The 18,072-nt window shown below is 42.8% G+C and overlaps 1 protein-coding gene across 1 annotated transcript in view; it reads left to right on the top strand.

Annotated features, from left to right (window-relative positions):
• EPG5 (ectopic P-granules 5 autophagy tethering factor) overlaps nucleotides 1-16,878 on the top strand; it is a 101,024-nt gene extending 84,146 nt beyond the window's left edge. Inside the window, exons 37-44 of the mRNA XM_072829457.1 lie at nucleotides 990-1,175; nucleotides 1,867-2,076; nucleotides 2,851-2,995; nucleotides 8,120-8,362; nucleotides 9,610-9,826; nucleotides 10,007-10,222; nucleotides 12,575-12,689; nucleotides 14,932-16,878. Of these exons, the coding sequence (XP_072685558.1) occupies nucleotides 990-1,175; nucleotides 1,867-2,076; nucleotides 2,851-2,995; nucleotides 8,120-8,362; nucleotides 9,610-9,826; nucleotides 10,007-10,222; nucleotides 12,575-12,689; nucleotides 14,932-15,114 (1,515 nt within the window). The 3' untranslated portion in view covers nucleotides 15,115-16,878. The remainder of the gene's footprint in view (nucleotides 1-989; nucleotides 1,176-1,866; nucleotides 2,077-2,850; nucleotides 2,996-8,119; nucleotides 8,363-9,609; nucleotides 9,827-10,006; nucleotides 10,223-12,574; nucleotides 12,690-14,931) is intronic.
• Nucleotides 16,879-18,072: the final 1,194 nt, after the last annotated feature.

Raw genomic sequence — 18,072 nt, 5'->3', positions numbered from 1 at the left:
GGGATTTGGAGTGAGAATAGAAAACAGGTCATAAAGGAGGATGAGGAATCATTTTCTAAAAGAGAAAAGAATAAGCAGTTAACAAAATATAATGATGGTAGTCACGGAAGGGCATGAATCATCACCAGATTCCATTGACTGTGGTTTTATAAATGAATTTTAATCTTCATTTTAAACAGAAAAATTTATAGCTAGCCATGTTTTATTTTAAACAGACTGTTGAAATGGGTAATAAGAGATGACTCTGACATTGATCATATACTATAAAATACATTTACCCCCACCAATTCCTAATATATTTTAAATATGATTTAATTAAACATTATGCAGTCATTAAAAATCACAAAGCCTAATGATGTGGAGACACTTTTATAACATAATATTATACCGAAAAGGCAGTATAAAAATTATATACAATAATATACTGGGTCTCAAAGTACGGTCCTAGGACCAACAGTGTCTACACCACCTGGGAGCTTGTTAGAAATCCAAATTCCTGCTCTCACCCTAGTTGTAGGAAATATAAAATTCTGGGGATGGGGTTGCATAATCTGTCATTTTAGTGAGTCCTCCAGGTGGTTCTCATGCACGATCAGCTTTAGGAACTACTGACTAGTAGATCTCAACCTTTGTTCTGTCCTAGTACATCTGAGGACTGTGATAGATTCCCCTGAGCGTTGGTGACTAATTGGGGCAGGGATTTGACCCTCTGGTCAGAGATAGGGAAGGTCATTCATTCCTCTCCTGTTAAGAATTAGTGGAATAAATAATGAACTCTAAACAAGCTGAAAAATGTATGCATTTACTAAGCATGGAAAAAAAAAATATTACAAATGTTAAGTCTAACTCTTCAGGGGGAGGGGTTTGCAGATGATTTTTATTATCTGGGAAAATTATTTTTTAAAATTCAGTTTAGTATGTGTTGATTTATACACATTTTCAAGAACACTGACAGTTTAAAGGAAAACATTGGTTTTATTTCCGTTTAGGTGGAACGAGGAAGCCCCAAGAGCTGCTTCTTATTTTTGGGGTCTGTCCTGTGCGAAGTCAACTGGGTTAGTGTGCTCTCTGATGCCTGGAGCCCCAGTCCCCGCCCAGAGACACGGAACATGATTGTCTGCCTCCTTTTCATGATGATTTTATTGGCAAAGGAAGATCAGCTGGTAGACCAAGCAGTAAGTTTGGAGAGCCTGTGATGAAGGCTTGGCAAGACTTCCTAGGTCCTCATTCCCTATGAGGTTGTAGCTTTCCACTTGTTTCCCTAACGCCCCTGTCAGTATGAATATCTCCTTGGCATATCGGATATGCCTTCAACTAGATGCCTGATATTCTGGGATCATTGATAATCTAATTCTGGGTTATGAAGGGAAGCACACTGAATTAGATTATACAGGTCAATTTTATTTTACATCTCCTGAATTGCTAGTTCTACCAACAAATCTGAGAGTTCCTTGAAATACTTACAGATTTTAGAGTTAATATGTTTTTGCCAAGACCTTGGTTATTACTTTTATTATTACTAGTACTTCTTCCTTGAGTAGATTTTTTTTTTAAGATTTTATTTATTTATTCATGAGAGACACAGAGAGAGGCAGAGACATAGGCAGAGAGAGGAGCAGCAGGCTCCCTGCAGGGACCCTGATGTGGAACTTGATCCCAGGACTCCAGGATCACACCCCAAGCCAAAGGCAGACGCTCAACCACTGAACCACCCAAGCATCCCACCCTTGAGTAGATACTTACTTGACATCTTAAGTGTTCTGTTCTTATCCTAGACCGTCCTAATGGTCATTCCATAGACTAGAGACACCTATTTCTGGGAAACTGATAACTCTGAAACAAAAGGAATATGTGTTTTATTTTTAGGATTCACCTCTCCTGAATCTCCTTGGACAAACAAGCTCACTCTCGTGGCATCTTGTGGATACTGTGTCTTACCAGAGTGTGCTCAGTTACTTCAGCAGCCATTACCAGCCAGCCACCATCCTGGCAAAGGAATCTTCTGCAGAATTAATCATGAAGCTCCTAAGAGTGTCTGCAGGCCTTTCCATTCCTACTGACAGTCAGAAACATCTTGTAAGTTGAGTGGGTGCTTTAAAAGGCAGAGTGTTCTTCAGAATTGTAGTAGTGGATGGTCTCAAACCCTGTGACAGCTCAGTTGAAAAAGAGCATGTGTATCATTGTGTACTCATATTTTGGCCTCTCACATCTCTTATTTTTAATTATTTCTTTTTAGTTGTAATTATTTAATTATTTGAGTTATAATTATTTCTCTAATTAGTTCGCTTCTCTATTAAATGAATTACCTTCACTTAACTAGTCGTACCACACGCTAACGAGAGATCAAAAGGATGGAGGGCGCTGGCTGTCAGTTTAGAAATTGGATGTCATTGGCAGCACAGTGGCAGGGAAGTTAAGAGCCTGAGCTTGAAGTCTAACAAACTTTAGTCCCCAGCTCCCTGCCATTCTGATGTTGGTTTTCTCATCTGAATTGAAAATGATACTTTGCCTCAAAGTGTTGTCATGAGAATTGAATTAGGTAATGAACATAAACATTTTTGGAAAAGTTTCAGGCAAGTAATTAGTGTGTAGGTATTATTGCTATTGATGTACTCAAAAAGGAAAAGTGTCCTGGAATTTGGGAGAATGTGGGTTCTGGCATAAGTGTTACCACATATTTGCATATCGCTAGACACAGGACCCTTAGATACACATCTGTCTTCATGTGGCCTCCTGCTCTGTTCTCTTTCCACCCTCCTGAAGCATTTAGAGCAGAGGCATGCTCCTGGGAATGCTCAGTTAATGCTGCTCATGTGGATTCACACTAATGCTCCTTTTATTGTTTGTCAGGATGCAGTTCCAAAATGCCGAGCCTTCACTCATCAGATGGTTCAGTTCCTCAGCTCACTGGAACAAAATGGAAAAATCACCTTAGCAGACCTAGAAAAGGAGATGTGTAAGCTCTTGGATGATATCATCGTCTTTAATCCACCTGGTGAGTGGTCACAGGCAGCCATGTCTTCATTCAATGGGTGAATCTCTGCCATGTGAGGCTTGTGAGATCAGGGCAGTGGGCAGGACACTTTCAGCTGGGTCAGAGAAGTGCTCAGAGAGAGGATTGGTTCCCAGGGACTCTGTCATCTCAGCACCAGGGAGGCACAAATGCTCAGAACTTGAGGGGTTGACAGTGTCCGAGGCTGGTGGGAGAAGGGCTGGACTGAAGGCCAAACTAGGCAACTGGATTTAATGAGGAGGAGAAACTGGAGATGGACCATGAGCAGCATTCTGAGATGCTTTGACTTTTCATTGGGAGGGCACTTCAGAATCACCTATAGATATGTAAAAAAAAAACTATATATGGAGAACTCATGTTCTCAGCAGTTTGGTGGACTGGGTATCCTGACTGCTTCTGCTGAAAACAACTAAGAATGCTGGACAAAATGTTTTTAAGAAACCAACGGTGAAACTTACCATGAGGTGGTGGAAAATCTTAGAAGTCGGGAGCTAAGTGACCTGTAAAGGTAGATGTAGTGCTGAGGCTGGCTTCCCTGTTGAAGGCTTTTCTGGAACTGTCTTAGACTGGGAGGGGAGGGCATTAAAGCCCAGGGCCTGCTGGAGTTGAGGGCCTGAAAGGAGATCTTGTATGCATTGGGTGAGGATGCCAAGACATGGCATCCTCTGTGTAAGGATGAGCCAGAGATAAACCTGCTCCTGGAAGAGGAAAGCAAAGAGTGATCTATTTGACCCGGGTGTTGGGTCAGATGTCTGTGTGATGGGGAAAGAGCTACCTCTTTTAAAAATTAGTAGGTATAAATTGACCCTCATGTGTGTTTGAGGCACAAATTCCTACTACCTAGACTGGTCCAGAGAAAAATACCTCAATCTGGGAACTGAGTTCAAGTTGTTCTGGGTTGGCAGCCCATTAGATGCCTGGTAGAAAGTACCCACAGAGCCATTTTAGAGAAACCCATCTTCAACTCTGACCTCAGAATTCCAAGGCCTATGAACCAATAGTAAAAAAAAAAAAAAAAAAAAAAAAAAAAAATCATAAACCACACAAGGAAACAAGGCAGCACAAGCAAGTCAGACTCACACATGAAGACAAGATATTGGAATAATTAGCGAGTATATAAAAGTTAGGAAGGAGGTTGAGTTAAAAGCATGGTAAGGTTTTAGTATTGTTGGAGAGGGTCAATAAATTGATTAAATTTGCATTTTGATAAAATGGGAATGTTGAAATTACCAAGGAATTCACTAAAAGAATAGAAATAGAAATAAAATGTATAATTTTTCAAGTTAGTGGAAGGAGATAAAAAGGAATGGCTAAAATACATTCAGTCCAAAGACGGCAAGAAAAGAAGGTTGGAGAAGGTAAGTAAAAAAAAACAAAATAAGATGGTGAAATTTAAATACACCAGTAAATGTAAATGTACCAAATTCAACTTAAAAGACAAAGTTTGTCAGACCGGATTAACAGTGAACAACATCCAGCTTTAAGCTGTTTCTGAAAAGTACATATAGAACATAAGATACAGAAAGCTTTCGATAAGGCAGTCATATTAGGCAATTATTAAAATAGAAAGCTGGCATAGCTAGATTAATATTGGACAGATAGGACTGTGAGGCAGGAAGCATTACGGAGCCAGATGTTATCTAGGGTACTTTCCTGCCTTGAAGTTGCATGACAAAATAAATAAATAAATAAAAGCGTTAGTAGAGTCTTTGAAAAAAAAAAAGTCTTTGGAAATTGATAAAAGGTTTAATTCACCGGGAGGATAGAAGAATGATAAATGTATTTGTACTTAATGATACAGTAGCAACTGCAAACACCTAAAGTGAAAACTGACAAAATTAGGAAGAGAAATGTCAGATGCACTCACAGTAAGAGATTTTGCCACATATCTCACAGTAAAGGATGAAGTTGAAGGAAAATCAGTGAGGCTTTAGGAGGTCTGAAGGGCCCCGCCGAATGTAATGTGCACGTGGAAAAGGATGTGCCCTGTACATGCAGAACTCACATGGTGTGAGTCTACCACAGAACAGGTAAGGAACCTCACCCTTGTTCAGCCTAAAGCCAGTCTCAACCAATTCCAAAGGACTGGTTTGGAACAGACCACACAAACTCTTAACCACAGTGCAGTGAACTTAGGAATCAGTAACAAAATATAACTATACACTGGAGATTAAGAAGCAAACTTTTAAATAACTGATGACCAAAGAAACAGTCATAATAGAAATCTAGAAGATTTGGAACTGGATAAAAAACCAGAATGCTTCAAAACTTGTGGAGTACAGCTAAAGTGGGGCTTAATTTCTTGGCCTTAAATGCTTATATTAAAATTTTAAAAAGATGAAGGTTAATAAGAATCCAGCTTGAGAAGTTATAAAAGAATAGCAAAATACAACCAAAAACTCTAGCAGGAAAGAGATAATAATCTGGAGAACATAAGTAGGGAGAGAGTGAGTGTGAAGAACAATGAAAGTGGCAGATTAATGTGTAGGTAAATCTACACGAAATGTGACCGTCTAAAACAATAATAATAGTAATGCCTCTTGGGGTTGTGGCACCAGCAGGGAGAGGTAGTAGGAGTTAGAATGTTACAGAGCCCCTGCACTGTCTGGGAGCCAGTTAACAGCCGACTTTGAAAAGTCAAGAGTGCACATGTAATTTGTAAGGCAACCACTGTAAGAATGTTGGAATGGTGTTTAACCTCCAGACCAAAAGAGAAAAAGTAGAATAAGAAATAATGAAAAGAAGCAAAAGAGAGAAAAAGGAATGTAGAATAGGAGGAATAAATGGAAAGTATATTGTAAGATAGTAGATTTAGACTCAGTTACATCAGTAATTACATTAAATATGAGTGACAAAAATTATTACACTGGATACAAGAAAGAAGAAAAACACAACCCAGTAGAAAAAATGAACAAGACCCTTGAGTTGATATTCTACAAAAGAGAATATCTAATATTCATGGAAAGGTGCTAACCATATTAATAATTAGGGAAATGCATATAGTGACAGGTGATGATACATCCACCAGAATGAATACAGTTAAAGTTTCAATACAAAATTGGTGAATATGTGGATCAGTGTAACTCATCTGCTGATCAGAGGGAATTGATACAACCATTTTTAAAAGTTGGGCATCCATCATCTACTAGTTTATATATTCTATGACTCAGAATTCTGATCCTTGAAATATTCCAAAAGAAATGCACCTGTGCCCTGGGAAATGTGAACAGTGTCTATAGGTATGTATCTGAGGGAGTCCATGACCAGAAACAACCCATGTTTTTAGTAGGAAGGTTGAGTTGTTGTATATCCACATAATAGAATGTAGCAGTCAGAATCTGCCACCACATGGGTGAATCTCACAAACGTTTTAATGCTTATTTAAATACTGTTTGAAAATAGGCAACTATAGTATTTAGGGAAGCATAGCAATTGAAAGCTAGTGTTGCTGTCTGAGTTGGTTGGAATTGGTGAACCAAAAATTAATTGGAATTTCTTGAATACATCTGCCATTTAGACTTACCGCACTGCATATATAATGTGGTAGTTAAAAAGCAGATTCTGGAACCAGACTAACTGGGCTTTCCACTTGCTAACCATGTGATCTTGTACAAATTGTATAACTTCATTTGCAAAATGGTTATAATAATTGTACTGTTTCATATGCACACGGTAAGCATGGAATGAGGTAGTGCACCTATCTCTTTAGTATCATCCCCTCTAGCCAGTAACACCCAATTGATGTTAAAAGAAAAAAAGAAAAATTAGCAAGTGATACTGGAGAAATGGTTCTAGAATTGATCAAATGTGTTTAGGCTGTGAAGGTCATATAATAGCTGGCCAAGCACAGGAGAGGAAGGCATTTTAGAAAGATCTTCATTAGAAGAGTGACAGGATCAGATCTGGTTTTTAAGAAAACATTTGTTGACTGTATTGATGATGCATAGGGAGGGATCTATTAGGAGGCTTACTGTACTAGTTTTTTGTTACTGAGTCATCCTTAAAAGGCAAATTATAATTACAGTTGCTTTTGAACTGAACTTCGGAGTTACGGCCTTAGAGAAGAATGCGTGTACCCACAGGAATACATGACAAAATACGTACTCACACACATATATTGTTGAGCTTACGTCTAGAACTTTGGTTTCTGAAGTCCATGCTTGATAAGTAGGTCTTGTAGTAACATTAAATTAGTAACTTGCAGGTGGGCAAGTTTGATTTAATGGTGTGGCGAGTAAGACCCAGACTCCCCTGCTCTCACTCGTATGACTACCAAAGCCTTGTTGTGACAAAGCCCCATTTCTAGTCTATTGAAAAATGTTACCTAGCTCAAGGAGAGCTAGAAGTACTTGGTAGAAACTATAGCCTGTTGAATAGTTTTCTCTACAAATTCCTGGTAAAAGAGGTTTTCTATTTTGAGATGAGAGGAAGGAACCCACCTCAGTAACCTGCTCATTTGCAGGTCTCTTGTCCAATGAATTTGCTTTTTCTTGCATGCTGTGCCCCTTTCATCTCTCAATTTTTTGGAAAGATTTATTTATATTATCAGTCTGTCCACTTTTCTTATTTAAAAAAAAAAACAAAAGATGCTAAGTTAGCAGCTCTTTTAAGAAGGCTTAAAAAGATTTTTCTCTTCTATATTTAGTTTTAAGTAATAATAATCTCTCTTCCTTATAAATTACTCCAGAATATCGACAGCTTTGGCAACGATGAGAGCGGAGGTATTTTTTTCTAAACAGTTTACCAGGTGACTTCTGAGATCTGTGTATTTGGTTTTCCAAATGAGCAAATTTTGGCAGCTAAAGTCTAAGTAAGCATGTTCTGATAAATAATTTAGTCTTCCATACCAGCTTGATATGTGTCTTTATGAAAGGATTACTATACTCGGCCACCTGCTGTAACCAGGGATCTCTGGGTGGTTCCTTACTGTGCCCTTAAAAAGTACTGATGTGCAGCATCTGATCCTTAACAGCCAAGCACCATCCAGAGTACTCGCTCTGGTCCTTCAAGTGTGGTCCTAAGATGTGCCTGGAGTGCAGCCTAGGTTGCTCACATGTCCGTGGCTGTTCCGGCAGCCTCTTATGGTGTGTCTGTGTTCCCTTGCAGACATGGACAGCCAGACCCGCCACATGGCCCTCAGCAGCCTCTTTATGGAAGTCCTAATGATGATGAACAATGCCACTATTCCAACAGCAGAGTTCCTCCGGGGCAGTGTGCGGACCTGGATTGGGCAGAAAGTGCACGGGCTGGTGGTCCTGCCCCTCTTAACAGCAGCCTGTCAGAGCCTGGCTTCTGTCCGCCACATGGCTGAGACCACAGAAGCCTGCATTGCTGCCTACTTCAAAGAAGGTATGAAGCTCCTTTTAGGGTGGTCCTTTCCAGGGGAGAGTGAAGCTTTATCACAAGGAGGTACCTTTTTAGACCCTCCCCAATGGGTGATTGTACCATTCATATTTCCTTGTTAATATGGCTGATACTTTAGTATGTATTTTGTTTGCAAAGATCTGCGGTTAGCATGAGAACCTATGGCCCGTGTCTGTTAGTACAACCATGTTTCTGGGGAGGGAACCTCTAATTCATTTCATAGTGGATTTAGAGGTCAGGCTCGCCCTTTTATGGTAGACACATCATGTAAGAGCCATACTCTTCAAATGCTATAAACCAGAATCTTTATATAAGACCCCTATGTTCTTTTTCTATTTTTGTCACTTGTTACAATGAATTTTCATGTAGTCTTTCACTGATTTTTGTCACATCTGTTGAACTATTACAAAGAGGTCAATTCTCATCCCACTCCTCCCTTTTTAATATTTTTCTTATTCCCTAAACTCTGATTCTGGAAACAACATGGTCTGGTTAAGAATTGTTCAGGTTTGCACTACTCCACTCTAATACCCAGTAACACATCATTGTGCATACAGTAGGAGAGAAAGAAGTATATTAGAGCAAGAATGCCAGGAGATAACCATAACCCATACCTGCCCTTTCTTGGCCACCCATGACATGTCCCCATGTCCCCCCATGGAAGGTGCTGTGCATGTCACCATCTCCCCATGGTCATTTCCCCACCCCCCAAAGAATTGAGAACAATTAGGATAATACTCCTGCTTCAAATTCACTCATGTTACTAAAATCAAAACAATTTTTTTCAATCGATTTCCTTTGAAGTGTGAGTCTAGCTAAGCTTTGAAAAGTGGAAATACTTCAGTTGGATAGAGTAATAAGAATTTTCCTTGGAAAAGCTTAAGTATTCATAACATACTTAAAAGGTATCGGATGAAGTTAAGACCATTAGTTGATTGGACAGGCCACTGGTGTCTACCTGCAATTTTAATGACCATAGAATGATGAGAAGAGTTAACTGCGAGAACACAGTGCTTAGTTCTGACTTCTGTCCCTCTGCAGTGGCTAGCAGGGGCATAGGCAGTTAGTGTGTTAGGTTTCCAGTCTGAGTCACCATGCATGTGTCCCTTGGTTGCTCTCCGGGGCCCACATGGGCTTGACTTAAAGCCTAAAGTTAAAAGATGCATTACAGCAGTTAAATGATTTGATTCCTGTTTTTATCTTGCTATCTTTTCTTGGTGTTCTTTTCTTAGGTTCCCTCAATCAGAATTTAGGATGGGGCCCCATTCTGGTGTCCCTTCAAGTGCCTGAGCTCACCATAGAAGAATTTCTGCAGGAATGCCTGTCCCTCAGCAGTTACCTGACTCTTTATGTCTACTTGCTTCAGTGTTTAAATAGTGAACAGACTCTAAGGAACGAAATGAAAGTGCTGCTTCTCTTAAGCAAGTGGTTGGAACAGGTGTATCCAAGGTGTGTTGGCCCTATGGCTATACTACTGCACTCACTGTATTCATATTATTACCTGTTAGCCTAAGCTTTTAAAGTACTAAATGTCCCCTCTACATAAAATTCAAATGTGGACTTTCAGTTAAATGGGAGCGGAAAGAATCCACTTCTGATTTTATTTTCCTCCTGGGCCTCCCTCCGCAGCTCCATGCAGGATGAGGCCAAGCTGTTCCTGTGGTGGCACCAAGTCCTGCAGCTGTCCCTGATTCAGACAGAGCAGAGTGACTCAGTCTTGATAGAATCTGTCATTCGAGTTCTGCTCATGCTTCAGAGCAGGCTGAGTCTGCTGGCCGAGGAGAGGCTCAGCTCTGGGCTGCTGGGGGCAATTGGGCTGGGCCGGAAGTCCCCCCTGTCTAACAGGTAAGGAAGCACCTACCCCTGCTCTCCTAAGGGGGCCTCGGCATCTGCTCCTCCTCAGGGATTGTGACACTTTGGTAGGTTTTTTGACTTAGGGCTAGGATCCCCCCAGATTAGGAGAAAAAAAAAAAAAAGGCAGCACCTGATTACATCTTTATATTTTAAAAAACATGTTTATTTTTTTCTCATTTGTTTAATAAATTTATTTTTTATTGGTGTTCAATTTGCCAACATACAGAGTAACACCCAGTGCTCATCCCCTCAAGTGCCCCCCTCAGTGCCCGTCACCCATTCGCCCCCACCCCCCCGCCCTCCTCCCCTTCCACCACCCCTAGTTCGTTTCCCAGAGTTAGGAGTCTTCATGTTCTGTCTCCCTTTCTGATATTTCCTACCCATTTCTTCTCCCTTCCCTTCTATTCCCTTTCACTATTATTTATATTCCCCAAATGAATGAGACCATATAATGTTTGTCCTTCTCCGATTGACTTACTTCACTCAGCATAATACCCTCCAGTTCTATCCACGTTGAAGCAAATGGTGGGTATTTGTCGTTTCTAATGGCTGAGTAATATTCCATTGTATACATAAACCACATCTTCTTTATCCATTCATCTTTCGATGGACACCGAGGCTCCTTCCACAGTTTGGCTATTGTGGACATTGCTGCTATAAACATCGGGGTGCAGGTGTCCTGGCATTTCATTGCATCTGTATCTTTGGGGTAAATCCCCAGCAATGCAATTGCTGGGTCGTTTTCATGTTTAAAGAATGTTTTCCTAGTAGCATCTCTTGTTGCATTTTGACTTTGTAACCTGACCACAGTCCTGATGTCTCTCTGGTTCTGAGCCAGTGATGATGTGCAAGGTTCGGTTAAAACACCCACTTAGCTGTTTCACTGCATACTTTGTCAGGGCAGTCCAGGTCCCATGAGGGACTCCGTCTCCTAGAGCTCTAAGTCAAGATGAGTTAAAATTAACTGATAAGAATAAGTAATGAGAAACAAGTCTAAGTTTTTGTTGCTAAATATTCCAAAGCATGAAAGAATTTGCCACTAGCCTCCCAATTTATCTCACTTATTTGCATAATGGTTTTCTTTCCAAAGCCTTATCAGTGTTGAAGAGAGTTCTTTTACCATTCTGATGTCAGCATTCTTGTGGAGTAGCCCATCCTCTTGCTGCAACTTTGGGAATCACTTTGTCCAAACCAGTTCACATCATGTTTCTTTGTGATAGAATTTAGCAGGAGTATGTGATTTTGATTCCCTTAAATCGTGATAGACTACACATAACACTAAGTTTATTATGACAGCCCTTTTAAACTGTACAATTCAGTAGCAGTTAGTTCATACACAATGTTGTTGCAACCGTCACCATTGTGTCCTTCCAGAATGTTTCTGCCACCCCAGCAGGAAATCCCATATTCATGAAATAGGTACCCCCTGAACCCCTCTCCCCTGCATCCTGGCAGCCACCAGCTGATTTTCTGACTTTATTGTATCTATTCTGGACATCTCATATAAATGGAATCATCTAGTATGTGTGTCTTGCTTCTGTGACTTTGCATGAAGTTTCAAGACTCATCCATGTTTTATCATATATCTACCTCATTTCTTTTAATGGCTGAGTAATATTCCGTCGTATGGATGTCCCACATTTTGTTTATCCAATCATCAGTTGATAGGCATTTGGGTTGTTTACACTTTTTGGCTGTTGTGAAGAGTGCCGCTATAAAATTCATTTACAGATTTCTGTTAGAACACCTGCTTTCCATTCTTTTGAGTATATGCCCAGGAGCAAAATTGATGGGTCATAAGGTCACTCTCTGCTTAGGTTACTGAGTAACTGCCAGAACCTGTTTTCCTGTGCCATTTCTCATACTCACTAGTGATGTCTGAGAGTTCCAATTATTCTACGTGTTGGCAATGCTTTTATTCTTGAGTCTGAATTTTGCTTACATTGTTCAGGCAGTGATAATGGAAAGAAGATGAACACTTCTTCTTGATCACTGTTAAGATTTTCCTGCAGAGGGGGGCACCTAAGTGGGTCAGTCAGTTGAGCATCTATCTGCCTTTGACTTAGGTCATGATCCCAGGGTCCTGGGATTGAGCCCCACATCAGGCTCCCTGCTCAGTGGGGAGTCTGCTTCTCCCTTTCCCTCTGCCTCTCTCCTTGCTTGTGCTTGCTCTCTCTCTCTCTCAAATAAATAAATAAATAAAATCTAAAAAGTTTTCTTGCAGAGGCTAGCAACATTAGGTCTGGAATGTGTTTATCTAGTTTTTAAAGAGAAACTGTGGTATTTATTTTAAAATCTTTGCTTTAATAGTCACTTACTTCTGACCTCTTCCTGACACCCAAGGTTTCGAGTGGTGGCTCGAGGCATGGCCGCCTTCCTTTCAGTTCAGGTTCCTTCAGAGGATCAGATCCGTTTGAAGCCTGGCTCGGAATTACATCTGACCCCAAAAGCTCAACAGGTCAGTAAAAACAGTGTTACCATTATGGGGTAGGAGTCCTCCAGCAGGCCTGCTCAGGAGGCAGGTGGGTGGCAGCTGTGGTCTTTACACATGATGACAACACGATGACATGACTTACTGGAGTGGCTCTTCAGTATGCTCTATGTTCTGGTAAATGGTTAGTGCATATGGCTGCCTCGGATTTTGGACCATCTTTGTAGGTGCTTGCCTAGAGCACTGTCAGTGCCATCGTACAAGAAGCAGGGCCATGGGCAAGCCAGCCAGTCTGATGAACATGACTGTGTGCTGACCGGCCGGTCACCTGCTGGGGGTTGGGGGCTGGCACGGACAATGGAGCCACAGCCTAGACTGATTAGGTAGGCTGAGCTCTAACTTGGAACCAAGGAAGGGGGTCCTGTTGTATGAGTCTGGACATTAACCACTGTTGGCTGCTGTTGGAATAACCAACCATGGACAGAATGGCAGCTATGAGAAATTATAGTTTGTTCTAAAAACACGGAGAAAGGCCACATGGCAGTGGTCCCATCCCCATAACTATTTGCATCTGTAAACTAGCTCGCCACGTGCATACAGAAGAGTCTCAGGTAAAATGATGGCAAGCATTCTTGAGTCCTCACTACATGGCCGGCACTGTTGTAAATTTTAACTCACTTGAAATTAATGAGTTAAAGTTTTAACTCATTGAATCCTTATAACCCCTTGTACCATAGAAAGTGTGTCTATCCTGGTTGTGCAGTGAGGAAGTGGAGCAGAGAGGGTGGGGCCGAGACTCGCTCAGGCTGGTGGCTCCGGCTTCCCCCTCTGTGCTGCACAGTCCTCTCTGTGAATGGTAGGCGCTCACACCCTCAGCTCTCCCTCCCTTGCAGCCTTGCAGAGTCTGAGCCAGCCACATTCAGAGTGATCTCTTGGTTATTAAGAGCACACATCCAGTGATCCAGTCAGCAGGTTCTTTGCAGGCTTCTTGGTTTCTCTAATACCCGATACATGTCACAGACTGACCTGACAACTGCTATTTGAGTCCCTAATGTCATCTGGAGCCATGTGTGAATTGTCATAGGTAGGCAGGCAATTCTCCCCAGGGCCAGTTGTGAAGTCAGCGTGATGCATTTCCAGGTGTATTTGAGAAGTCCAATGCTAGCAAGTCCCCTGGGCCTCACCTCTGCCTTCATTCCCTTAGAGTGAGGACTCCTACATGTCCCCATTGATCCTGTTCTTAGGTTGAACTCTCTTCACACAGCAGTTAGGTTGGTACCCAAATCTCTTCAGTTTAGCTTCCACTCCAAAACGTCCTTCTTCAGCCATTTATTTCTAAGCTGCTGGTTAATTTACCATCCTCAGAATCTTCTTCCTTGTTTACTGAGCCAAGCAAATTCCACCATTTAATCTGTATTCTCTAGTGTAGTGGTCACTGTATCCGAGAGGGGAAGGTGTGGGGGACTTTATGGTCATATTCACCATCCCTGGTGGTGGGTGAGCCTGTATAGCTGGAAAATAAAACTCTCCCTCCACCAAGAACCATTGTTCCTATTTTGTTTTCTCCAAATAGTTTTTTTCTCTTCTCCCACTATGAAGAAAGGACAGTATAAAATTATGGAATTAAAAAATATTTTTCCTTATTCCCAAAGAGGGCCACGGGAACACCTTCATTGTAATGAGCATTGTAATGGGCAAAGCCGGAGGAACTTGATTTGTACTTTGTTGACTTGATAGAACTACCTTATTGTTTACCCTCAGCAGCTCTCAGATACTGGTTTCTTTTGAATTTCCTACAGTTTAATATGTTTAGTTTAAAAACATGATTTTTGTAACCTAAGAACAAACCCGACAGCAAATCCAACATCTCACAGGCCACTGGCACCAGGGATTTCCAGTTTGGGCTCTAGGAGGAGAGGCAGCAGGTGGGAATGGTTCTGTGCTTGCACTGGCGTGAAGGAGGACGAGGCAGTAGGCCAGCCTGCTTGTAGCAGTGGCTGTCCATGGGGAAGGCTTGAGACATAGCACAGGCCAGGAAGAGGGAGGGCTGGATTGTGGAAGGCGGCAGAAGCCAGAGAAGCTTGAGTTGCTGGCTCAACTCAATGGTCCCACTGTGGTTAATCACTGCCTGCCTTTGGGACTCCTCCTCCTAGATCTGTAGGTTCTCGGAGGCTCACAGTTGTACCAGATAACGGCAGGTGTGCTGCACCTGTGGGAATCACATTATATGCGTCCATGTGGTTAACCCTTGTGTCTTTGTGTCTTTTAGGCTCTAACTGCTCTTGAATCCTTGACCTCAAGTAAGCAGTATGTTGAATACCAGAACCAGATATCACAAGCTGCACAATTTATAAAGCATCCTGGCCATTGCCTCCAAGATGGAAAAAGCTTCCTGGCTCTTCTTGTTAACTGTCTCTATCCAGAAGTGCATTATTTGGACAACATACGATAGTAACACTGAGTATCACAAGAAACCCTATTGCTGTTTATGTTTACATTTAACTTTGCTGTTGCACAAGTAACTTTGTTCAGTCTCACTGCAGAGCTCAGTTTGGCCAATGAGTTAGTTGCATCCCGACTGAGATGCAAGTTGGGAGGCACTAAATAATTCTGTCACGCATGCGCACATGTGTATGCGTGTGTATGTGTGCTTTCTTAGTTCTAGAAACTTCCGGGGGCCTTTTTAGTTTTTATGTTTACCCAACAAGAAACTTACTAAGTCTCACTTGGGCACAGAGCCACTCTCAGCTGCTGGATCCCCAGTCACCTCATAGGACCCCGCCCGGGGCTCTTTTGCATCCCTGTTTTATTTAAATCTCAAGAATACTGTGCCAGATCTAACTGCTTTGGGAATCATGTAGAACCCTCACTTTCGAATCCCATTTATGTTCCTTCAAGGTGTAAAACAAGCTTTGAAAATTTCTGCATTTCTCAAATATGGGGAAATAACACCAGCTTAAAAGTATCCCTTCCCTCCGAGTGGAGGTAAGAATGTTGAATTAAAGCAAGTCATTGTCTAAAAAGTGGCCACTTGATCCTGCTTATAGTGGATGGCAGAGATGGTGACAAGTCCATTCCCATCCAGCTGTGGTCCTCATGGAGAAGATGCCCGTGTCAACCTAGGTGGCATGTGATGAGCAGACTGTGCACAGGCGTGTTTTGTTTGATCCCTTGGTGGAGGGTGGGGTCATTATAGACATAATCCATGTTGAGCCTGTCCCAGCCCATTCCTTCATTCCCATGGCTCCCCCAGCCCCTGGAGACACCAAAGTTTGCAACTCTTGGTAGATAGCAGGCTTGAAATCTAAAAGCTTTGCTGTCTAGAGAGAGAGACAGTCTGAGACCTTGATGCTCTGTTCCCTGCTTGTTTCTTCATCCCACATCTAAACTCAGATGAAGTCAGCATACCTGCTGAAGCCCTGGTCTGTGGAAAATTGGCTTTTCCCCATAGCCCTGTGCCTTCTATTGTTTACAGCTCACTCCTTCCCAACACCCACCTGTAGCCTTGCCTTGTCCTGTTGCCGGCGTCTTGCTCTTATTGTTTTCCCCGCAGAATGAGCAGCTTGACTTTTGTCTTCCTCATTCCCTTGGCTCAGAATTGATTTTGTTTGTTCAGCTTGCATACCATGTCTTCTGTTCATAGGCTACTTATAACCCAAGGATATTTATGTAAAAACATCTGAACTGAGCTCCTAGCAGGGGGTAGGGATGTAGGTTAACAGAGTGATTGTCTCTTTTCAGATACCCTTTTGGAGTGCTTCCCCTGTGTGGAAGGGTACAGGAGCTTTCCTTCCTTTTGAACTTCTCTAGTTGGACAGAACACTCTGCCTCACAGATGACGATCACCCCTGTGCAGCCTCCACATTTGTGGAGGGCACCAGGTGCCATCTCAAGAGGGGCACGTCACAGAGCTAGCCTGGGTTTGGCTTCTCCCCGTTGTCGACATCAGTCAGCTTCCCTGTGCTGTGTAAGAAAATGGTAGAAGCTGTGAGCAGTTTGGTGGCCGGTGTGGCCACAGAGGTTTTGTGACAGGAAGGGTTGTTTTGCGTCTGAGGAAGCTGAAATTATTGATATCCTAGAATGTGAAAATTTTGAGTGACAGTATGTACATTTTAAAGAAAATTATGATGAATCTATTAATTTTCAAAGGTTTGTAATATTTATAATGTGTTTGGTCTGTAAAAATTATAATAAATAAAATCACTCTTTGGTTGTAGCTGGCAAGAATATGAATTTTAGGGCCCTCACACTATCCTGTCAGGGACTGCAGTTAAAGTGGATGCAGACTCTTAGGCCTGATATCCTCTATCTCACCTGCCACTGGAACTGAACCATCAGGGATGGTCCATGAGAGCGCTTCCTCTCTAACTCCTTCGTGCGCATCAACAGTGGAAGCTCTGCTTGTCATACAGCCTCCTCAGAGTGGCTCTGGGCTAAGAAAGCACTTTCAAGACAGTGTGATAAGATAGTTCCAAAGGTGGCAGCGCTGTTGTCGCCTCCTGGGGCAGAACAGACCTCCTCCCATTGGCTTCCAGGAGTGATGTACCTTTGCTGCCAAGTGGTCTCAGTGTGGGGTGCACAGGGCCAGTTTCCAAGACCGTTGCCTGCTTTGAGCTCGCACAGACCTTCCCCTCGTGTGCCCCTGGGCGGCACCTGGCCAAGGACGGGCACCTCCCCTGCTTCTGCACCCGTCTCCCCCTGGCTCTGCAGCACCAGAGGATGTGTCTGAGAGGCACATTCCATCTTCCCCCATCTCCTGGCTCCTGCACCAGCCATGACAAGGGAAGCTGGGAAGAAGCTGGAAGGCACGGATGCTGAGGACTGGAGGTTGTACTCGTGCGTCTGCTCAGCCTGATGGAGGAGCCAGGACCCATGTGCAGGTCCCCACAGCTCCTGGGTCCTCAGAGAACCTCCTGATCTGTTTGGGGCTCAGTCATACCTGCTTCCTGGTGTTGCCGGAGCGTCTCTGTTCTCAGGCGGAACAAGCCTGTCCAAAAAATGAAAACCCCCAGAGGAGCCTAATGTCACTTTAATCAAGTGCCAACCCCATTCCCCCAGTCAGTTGCTAATGTCAGTGTGTCCAATTGTCCAGGCTAGTAGAGTGTTCATGCCCTTTCTTCCTTTGAATGAAGGTGATACACAGTGTTTCTACTGGGTTTTTAATACTGAGATTATGAATTTCTTCTGGAGCAGGCAGCAAATGCTGTAGAATCCTGACTTTTGACGTCAGCAGGGTCATCTGGTCCCGCCTCTCTCAGCAGGCATCCCTAGCCCTGCCCTTCCAGCCTCCTCTCCTGACCCCCTCCCACCTCCCCTCTGCCTCCTCTCCCCACCGGCCCCGCCCCCAGACCTGTAGTCCCGCCCCCATGGACACGTCCAGGTGGCCCTGGGCCAGCTACCCTCCCACCCC

This window comes from Canis lupus, chromosome 6 (genome assembly GCF_048164855.1).
Source record: "Canis lupus baileyi chromosome 6, mCanLup2.hap1, whole genome shotgun sequence".
Lineage (NCBI taxonomy): Eukaryota > Metazoa > Chordata > Mammalia > Carnivora > Canidae > Canis > Canis lupus.
The sequence above is the reverse complement of the archived record's forward strand: the minus strand, read 5'-3'. Positions and strand labels throughout refer to the sequence as shown.